Below are 9645 nucleotides of genomic sequence, written 5' to 3' on the forward strand. Positions count from 1 at the left end.
AAATTAATAAGAAATAAATTCGATAAAAACGAAGAATCACAAATATTAATATATTAAGTAAATACTCTTCCATTAAAGAATATAATTAGTTTGAACTAAAATAAAATAATGACTAAGACAAATCCAACTTATTTTTGAATATTTTGTCTAGTTTACAATGCTATAATTAGGATCACATAACTTATATAATTTTTAATTTAATAAAATATTACTTGCTTATAAAAACATAAAACTAAAATTTCCTGTTTTTGTGTGGCTTCGGACCATAGTCGCTTGTTGCTCTTGAGGTCTACTGTAATCTCTTCAAATATTACCCATCGTTTACTGGACATCCTGTATAAATTATTTAAATATATTCTATATATAAATAGTTTAGGAGCAGCTATCTTCCGCTACTATTCACTGAGATGAAGAACTTCCCTTCCTCCGACACAACTAAAGGATCAGGAGAGTTGGCCCCCTCACCTCCAAATATTTCTAGTGGAATTCACATGAAACCGACATGTCAAAACAACAGATTAGTATTTCACTGTACACCTTCAAATACCATTGGTAGAAAAAGGTAATATTCAATCTGAGTTATGTAACCATACGCAGTGCAACCAATTAATTTAATGTTTTTTTCTGTTTTAGAGGGATCGGAGAAAAAAAAGAAGTATCAGGTCACTACTTCAGTGGCTGGATGTGCCCCACGATCGCTCTCAGGATAATATAATTGAATCACGGTAAAAGAAAATAAATTATAAACTATCCCCCAAAAGAATTTGGCAATCCTTAACCTTGATCATTTTTCGTCTTATGATAACAACAACCTTGACATATAGTCTTAAATTGATGCATCATAAGTCACATGTCCAACGAGAAACGTCTAGTATGTGTTTAAAAATTGAATAGTTTATTAAAGAAAGGACATGAGCACCATTATTTTGCAATTGATACCTTTTTAAATCAAATTATTCAATTGTATTCTCGAATACTTTTTAACTTATAGAAAAAAAAAATTAAAATTATAAAGAATTCTTACAAACGATTTCAATTGAAATTTATATTGTTAATGTTTAATCAGCGGTTTTATTTTTCACGTACCATTAATAGGATATATTTATTTAAAATAATAACAATAAGTCGATTCAGTATTAAATATTAAGCCTAACGATTCATCAGAATTGGAAATAATCCTGTATATTTTGCTGATAAAGTTCATTTTTAAAATTCTATGTAAATATTTAAATTAATTGATTTCTTTAAATATCTTTTAATTGAATAAATACGTCTTATTCTTATCTAAAGCATTACTGAAGAACTTGTTATCACATATCGTTACGTAAAAATGCGACTTTTGAATAAAGTGCCTATTGTATAATAATTGATATGTCAGAATATCCATGAATTATGAGCTATCGGCATATATTAAATGTTTTACCTGGGCATTTTCTTATGAACTAAAGGTGTCATTTTGTCTTGATACTCTTAAAATCTTAAATGCTCCCGATAATGAATCTTCAACAATAGTTTTCTTCACTTAAACAACAGTTTTATTCGTTTTTGAAAAGAAAGATTATTAAATTTTAACAAAATTATTAACAGTTCTATTAAATTTGCGAATGCAACTATAAAAAAAAAGAAATCTAAATTAACTAGAATATGAAATAATAGATGAATGTGTATCATTAAATTTAACTATGGTAAGTATTTAACAATTTCAATTTTAGATAATTTTAGACAATTTCAATTTTAGATAAGATCTAAAATTCAATTTTAGAGAATATTCATTTTGAGGACAATGCAATACAGATACGTAATTTGCACAGTGCACCTCAAGTACATAATTACCTGTATCTCCTTTATGAGCTGCTCTTCGGACAGCTTCGTGACCTGCTGTACCTGGAAGCCAGCCTCTCGAAGGAGCTCTGCACAGCTCTCGTCCACCGCGTCGCTGATGAAGATCTTCTTCACTGGGATAGCCATCTCTGTCTGATGTCCGCGGGCGAGATATCCCGGCTTTATGTGGCTACCCCCACCACTCTCCCATTTATTTTTCAATAATATATTGTAAGTATGATTATGCATTGCAGTATATATTTTACGGTGTATTGAATTAATAAATATGAACGTGTAAATTGTTTTGTTTCATAATCTCGATCGAAATCAGGTTTATAGGCCTGAGGATAGTACTCAGTACATTTTATTAAATGCTTGCTCTATTCTCGTTAATTACTTATTTACATTGTTTTAATAAATCAACAGTTTGTCGATAGGCATTTTTTAAGAAGATAGCAAAAGGTAAGCTTGAGCGGTTGTATATGTATAATGTATTGCATTATATTATTATGTATTGTGTAACCATATAAAAATAAAGAGGTTTGAAAAAAAAATAGGCATTTTTTAATGTTGCCAGAGGCCTATGGTTTAGACCACTCGGCTATGGTGAGGGGTTGTCGGACTCTCCGCATACAGTGAGCATCAACTATCCATCTTAAAATACCTTCGGGTTAAAGAAGGAAGCATCTCTATCTTTCTTATTTATTTTGTTCTTGCTTAATATTTTGTTTTGCCACAAGAGGGTACGAAAAAAAAAATAAGGCATTTTTTAATTAATTTAGCGACAACGAAATTGCTTTCTCGGGGTTGATAATTGACAAGCTGATATAGATGTTGACACGTACTCAGTCCCTCTGAGCTACTTGTAGCTACTTCAACATTTTTACAAAACCTCGTTGTTCAAGGTTAGACCTCACGTGAAGAATTATTTGCTATAGGATCAGCTATTATCGCACATAAACCCAGATCTTATTTTATATATAAATAATTAGAAGTTTTTAAATTATTGAAGTGAATGTAAATTTGTATTTAAGGATGGACGAATTGGCCGAAACTTTGGACTTTTAAAGAAATAAAGAGTTTTTAAACTTAAATTGGATACAATTTAATTTATTTAAACAACCTAGATCTTATGTACAAGAAGGCACCCCCCCCCCTCCAACCTCACAGATCCGTCTTTAACCAATTAGGAACTACAGGCACTTTAATCTGCGGGGCCTTCCAGATTAGAGATGATATCTTCAAATTATTTCTGAACTTTGAGTTATCAACAATTTAATTGGTTATAATCATTATTTTATTTAATATTTGAAAAATAATAAACATTAAAAAGAAAAATTGAACATTTACAAGAGCTACTTCTTGATTTTTGATAAACGAATCATGACTTACTTAAATAAGTCAATTATTTAAATAAATATATATATTTATTAAAAGTCAATTTATTTAAGTACAACAGTACTTAACCAGATCAATCTTTCTTAAAACAATCATATTTCTCAGTTCAATTTAATTTATGAATTTAAGGGGGGTCCTTTACGGTGATAGGATCGATGGGGTAAAAATTGGACAACTCAAAGCAACTACTTAAGGAAATATTGTTTTCTGACTTGGTAAAGAGTGCGACAACTGCTAGAAGTACACGCCGTAACTGTGAACACTGTTACACAAACTTGTAGCTGTGTTATTTTTTGAAATAACACAACAACTTTAAGTTTTAGAGAAAATACATACAACTGGATGTAGAAAGGAGTATTTAAAAATATTTTTCCAAGCAAAATTTTTTTTTTAGTTTCCCCTAAAATTTCAAATAGCATGTTCTTCTGCTTAACTTTTCAATTGTGTATATACAGGTAAATATATCATTAAGCAAAAAAATTACTAGTATTAATTCAATGTAAATAAATTTTTTAAAGTTTGATTACAAATGTTTCGGTATACTCATATTTATCCAATTGATTTTTTGTTTTACTGTTGTTTAAAATAATATACATTGGTATATTATTTTATATTTATTGGTATACAATATAATATATTAAAAAAAAATTCCCAATGTCACGAAAAAGTCTGACAGAAGAATGTAAGGCTTAAGTCGGACTGGAAATCCAAGTTAAAAACAATAACACTAAAGTTCTCTATTACAAGCTTATTCTACAGTTTTTCATGGTTTTCTCAAACATGGCTAATACCACTTGTGTTCCCTTGTTTTTTTGGGGGGGTGGCGAGAGGAGGGAATGGTTCAATTCTACTCTTCATACGTTAATAAATTTATTGCTTTACCAGCCAATAAATTATATAAGGAAAAAACAATAAAATGAATTAATATTAGCATACATAAACCTATGTATGTATAGTATAAGATATTAATTTCAAGCATTCAATGTTATGCCGAAAAAACTCACAATGTGCAAATTTATGGAAAACCGTGTAATTATGTGCATTATAAAATTAGTATTATTTCAATGTATTTTCCATAATTCGAGTTTCTGTCGAGGTTTAACGGAATTTGAAGCTAGCGAACAAAAAATCCAATTACACGAAAACCTGGCCACTACTGATGGTTCTCTGTTTAACTTTTTCATGTCAGTGTGTCAATCGAAGAAACAAATGCACCACCTTTACCAGCTCAGTGGTAACATCATACGGCCTACACAACTCATTACGAAGCAAGTCATGTAGAATTGTGTGCCATTCTCCAAGCTCACTTCGATCGAGGGGCACGTCATAATATCCACAGCATATCCCATCAATACATCAGTTAGAGCAGCCAGGTCCTGAATTTACACCAAACGACCCCAGCAAAACTAACAGTTCCAATATGACCTTTTTTACCAGCCAGTAACTATCAATATTATAATGAACATTGGAAATAATATATTAAACTTTTTTGTTTTAAGTCTATTTTTTATGCCTGCTGAATTTTTAATTATCATGATTTTTTATTAATTAATTTAAACAATTTTTTATAATAAATTTGAATAATAGAGCTTAATTGTATATCAACAATATGAAAAAGTAAGTTTTAATAAAAATATTTTCAAAAATGTATAATATATAATACATAATATATGTTAGTTTGAAAACCTGCTCAATTCAACCTTTTTTTCACTAAATGTTTTTTTATTTCCTTTATCATAATTCGTGAAACTAATGGGGTTACTCAGGTCAAATAGCAGACAACCATGTTTTCTGTGACTCCTGTAAAATTAAAAAAATAGTGCAGGTTTTGACCCGAATATTCTGTACTTCAATACATCTCGATATATACGTTTGCTCGACGTATGGTATTGATAAAGTTCAGCTGATTTTCTTATCTGGAGTTATGAACTCTTTATGTAATTATCAGGTTATGATAGATATGACGTAGGGGGGCCTTACATCACTTTTATTGTTCTGTTTTTTCCAATTTTGTCACATAAAAATATATATTCCGGTCATCTGCAATACTGCCCATAAGTACAGGTTTAGTAATGTATGTTTTCCACCTCGTTTTAAATGTTCCATAATCTCCATTTTTATCGTAAATGTATGTATAATATGGTAGTGTAGATTTCTTTTCCTGTTCTCAGGAACTATGAATTTTGACAGATTAGGTATAAAAAGAAAAAGAATTTCATGAAAGAGTAACGAATCTCAATTTCTATTCTTCAAGTCTCACTGGAACTTTAATAATTTCCTTTTAAAAAAACTCAGAGGTTTCAAAACTATGGCGGTAATATGTCGGAGGAGACGGTATATTTTGGGTTTTATAGATTTCGACGCGAACATCAGGACGAGGTATCCTCTTGAACAGGGTGCCCTGGGCAGTCAATCCGATTTTCCCAATCTCGCCATTGTTTTGATTGTATTAGGTTAAAATAAAGTGCTTTTATTCATAAAAATCGTGTCATTATTGCTTTCTCATAAATAAAGATAGTTAAGCTTTCCTTTCATGCAGGAAATAAAAATATTTTATGTCTTCAGAATGGGTAAATTTTAATATCATTTTACATTCTGGTTCCTTATCCAGGAACAAATTTCTTCCTTCAATTCTATCTTCCGATCCGTCACCCCCCTCCTTCCAGCGAGGTGGCAGGGCAGGAAGGGTTCCAGAAACACTATAAACATCACCCTTTAACTCATTTCTTCTCTTACGCTCCCTCCCCCATCCCTAATATTTTTCGCTTTCTGACTGTTTTTTATTATGTACTATTATCTTTCGTCTATAACTACTAATTGTTTTATTTTCTATTCTCTCTTTAGCCCTCACCTCCAAATATTTTCTAGTCACATTCATATGGAACGGACACATCAAAATTATCAGATAAGTATTTCACCATATACCTTCAAGGTAGAAATGGTAGAAAATTGGTAGTATACCACCAATGGTAGAAAAAGGTAATATCCAATATGAATTATGTGACCATATGTAATGAAACTTATTAATTTAATTTTTTCTGTTTTAGAGGGATCGAAAAAAAAGAACAAATTTGATTCTGTAGCTAAATTTATGGTTTATTCATCCATAAATTAACTGGCGCCCGATAGTCAAATTTACGTTGGACCACTACCCCTATCACCGTTGATCCTATTTTGAGGAAGTCTTCAAGGATTGTGCGAGTGAGTACTTAGGTGCTCCCATATCCATGTTTTACCTTGAAAGAAATGAACCTCTTATAACTCTTCAATGGTCTTTACCACATTACAAATAGTGTTTTTCATAAATGTCCCATGTAGGGGTGACCATCTCCCAAAGGAGTTGATGCATGTCCTCCTTTGAAGAAACTTTGTTGTCCTCTTAACTAACTGTGTGAATTATTTTATTTTCTGTTATCATTCTCCTTGAGCCCAACATTCCCTTCTCTCTTTAAGGTTCTTAAAATTAATTGTTGTATAGTTATAAAATATGTAATACTTGTTTTGTCATTTCATAGTCCAGTAAGAAAGATGAAACTTTCAAGAGACCAGCCTCACAGTGGAGAACCACTATAGGAATGTTCTTTTAGCAGGAGAGCCCATATTTGCTTAATATGACAAGTAGAATATAGACATAAAGGAATGTTGAGAGCGGTGCACAGCTACTTATAGCATATCAACCCAAGTTTTGGAAGAGTCACAATAATACAACTAGTGTCACTAAAAGAATACCCAAACAGATCTAGACAAAGTATTTGATGAAGCTAACTGGTATCTTATAGAAGTAATAGACGATTATATATAGCACCTTTTCGGTATTGTAAACAAAAAACTTTTTGCCATCTTGGTAAGTGAGATAGAATGAGAGGATCATATTGTTTCAGATTATGTTGAGGTTCAGAACTCCTTCCAATATTTGTAAATGTTGGGAAGCCTTGAATTATTCAATAGTGTAAGAGAAGAGGAATAGGATATTAACTATCAATAAAAGGTATCTAACATGATTTCTTCCATGCCTTAAGACAGAAAGGTATATTTCAACTAAAGAAAGATTTAGAAAATATTTTTTAGGAAAAATTCACATTTTTCATTTTTCTCAATAATGAAATAGTTTAATGTTAGTTTATTTTTATTATTATTTCTTATAGTAACAAATTAATCTTTTTTATAAAAACTAATTTAAAACTAACAGTGGTGTACTATTTTCAGACAGCAGATATAATTCTTTATAAAATATGATAAAAATTTTAGATTGCGCAAGACAAAAGCAGTACAATAAAGGAGAAACATACAATGGAATAACAATTAACTGCTGCAAAGATATCAGTGTAAAGTAAGGGAATAATCATAGTAATAAAAAATAAATTATTCTTGTGTGTGTGTTCACTCTGATTTTCATGAACAGTTTTATTTAAAAGTGATACAGGTGAAGAATGTTTTATGGTTACTTCAAAATTATAATGTGAATTGCCTGAATTATTACGTCAGTTTGCCTTACTATTTAAGCAAGAAAATAATCACATTAATAATTTTAAGGGAGAAAAAATTAATAAGAGGTCACTGCTTTTAAGAAAAAATATATTTTAAATAAGTTCATCAAATAGTTCTAAGTATTATTCAATTATAGTTTTTAAAATATTTTATAAAAACCTCAAAAGTATTCTTATAGTTTCTTAAGTTTTAAGAAATTTACAAATTAAAATTTTGAGATGTCTGATGAGGTTTTTATTCCTATTAACTTCCTAGAACCTAAGATCACATAATACTTAAAATAAACCTAAAAATAAAAACAAGTAAAGCATTAAAGTTTCTATGCTTGAGAAATAGTCCCAATTTTTCAAGAACTTAAAATAATTAATAATAGTCTGAAGAGGAAAAATGTTCACAGAAAATTAAATGGACTATTTAATAATCACAGACATTTAAATAGACTATTTAATAATCACAGACAATTAAATGGCCTATTAAAAAAAAAAAGCCTCAAGGCATAAACATTTAAATTAAAATTAATACTAAAACAAAACCACAAATGAGTATTTATTTTTTGTTACAATAGTAATGTTTTCTTTCATCAGAGATAAATGAAAAGGAAATTCATTGAACCAATAAGTGATAGAATGTTAAAATTATGGATTTTTATGACTTAATCAAGTGAAAACTGTAGAACCCTGTGTTCATCACAGACTGTTGATGATATTAGTTTTGAGCCATTGGTCTGTGACTTAGATAATGATGTCTTTACTCTATGATAATGCAGCATTAACACTTGTATAATACCATGACTCTGAGAAATTTTACCTGGCTTCGGAATAAATAATTTTATTTCCTCTCTTTCTCACCATCTGTATAATTTATTTGAGAAGATAGGTGGTAGCATTGTTTGATCCTAAAATCTCCCTGCATCTACTGCATAGAATTGGGCATATACCTGATATCTTTTTTGAGTCCTAATTGAACAATTTCATGATACCATGTAGTGGAAAGGTAAGTTTCAGTGACTTATTAGAGATTATTTCTGTTTTCTTGGTTATTTTTAGTGCATCATATCATACATTTTGTTTGTATAATAACGAATATAGAATTGTGCACTTATTTTAAGGGAAAATCATAGTTTAAATGATACACAATGCATAGCAGTATACCAAGTTCCAGAGGTTGGGTTTTGGCTTTGACTAGGCAATCTCTAAGCATAGTTTATTCATTTTTCGCCATATTACAGGCACTTAGCTGGGATTTTACTACAGAGGGGGCAAATGATTTAATAAACATATATGTAAATAAATTATTTTATTTTTGTGTTGTATCACAATTGTGCCAATCTAGTTTAGCCACCTTGGATATCTCTAAACTTACCATGATGTTAACTATCTCAAGTGAATTAAAACAATAATTCGTTTAGTGGGGCTGAAGCCCCTTCGACTGTGTGACTGACAACTGAACAATTTTTTTATTATAAATAACAATGTGTTGATCATTTTTCTCCTTAATTTATTTCATTAACATTAAGAATTTCAAACAAATAATAAAGAAAAATATTTAATTTTACATCCCATATTTGAACTCCATAACTAATATTAAAGATATACCATATATGATATCTTATTATAAAATTTTAAATACTTCTTAACATTTTTTCATTTCTCAGTCATAGAATGGGTCTAACTGGAAAATTAAAAAAAATAAATACAAATAAAAAATAATCCAGAAGATCTATTCTTACCAAGTTAAATGTAAATAGCTGTTCTTAAAATATATATCATTTAATTAGAGAATGAGAGAACAAACGAAACGTTATTCTGGCCAATGAGCAAGAATAGCTTAATATTTTATTAAATCATACTAAGGCAAATTATCAACTTGATAACTTCCAATTACAATAATTTAAAGAGGGGCCTTGTTACAGTTCAAAAGAATAATTTAATATCCTCA

At 29.8% G+C, this 9645-nt stretch overlaps 1 protein-coding gene and 1 long non-coding RNA gene across 3 annotated transcripts in view; one reads left to right on the forward strand and one right to left on the reverse strand.

The window, feature by feature from the left end:
- Nucleotides 1-1988, reverse strand: part of LOC106678661 (D-3-phosphoglycerate dehydrogenase) — a 24026-nt gene extending 22038 nt beyond the window's left edge. Inside the window, exon 1 of the mRNA XM_014417345.2 lies at nucleotides 1834-1988. Coding sequence (XP_014272831.1) covers nucleotides 1834-1968 — 135 coding nt within the window. The 5' untranslated portion in view covers nucleotides 1969-1988. The remainder of the gene's footprint in view (nucleotides 1-1833) is intronic.
- A 3070-nt stretch (nucleotides 1989-5058) lies between these two features.
- LOC106678662 (uncharacterized) lies at nucleotides 5059-7747 on the forward strand. 2 transcript variants are annotated; one of them, XR_001342801.2, is made up of 3 exons: nucleotides 5059-7000; nucleotides 7101-7207; nucleotides 7426-7747. It is a non-coding gene; the product is annotated as an uncharacterized lncRNA (long non-coding RNA). The 2 variants fall into 2 exon arrangements; XR_010843452.1 differs by having other exon boundaries at nucleotides 5059-6420; nucleotides 6735-7207.
- The last annotated feature ends 1898 nt before the right edge of the window (nucleotides 7748-9645 follow it).

The sequence above is a fragment of the Halyomorpha halys genome, unplaced genomic scaffold (genome assembly GCF_000696795.3).
Source record: "Halyomorpha halys isolate HHAL.00 unplaced genomic scaffold, Hhal_1.1 Scaffold152.1, whole genome shotgun sequence".
Classification (NCBI taxonomy): domain Eukaryota; kingdom Metazoa; phylum Arthropoda; class Insecta; order Hemiptera; family Pentatomidae; genus Halyomorpha; species Halyomorpha halys.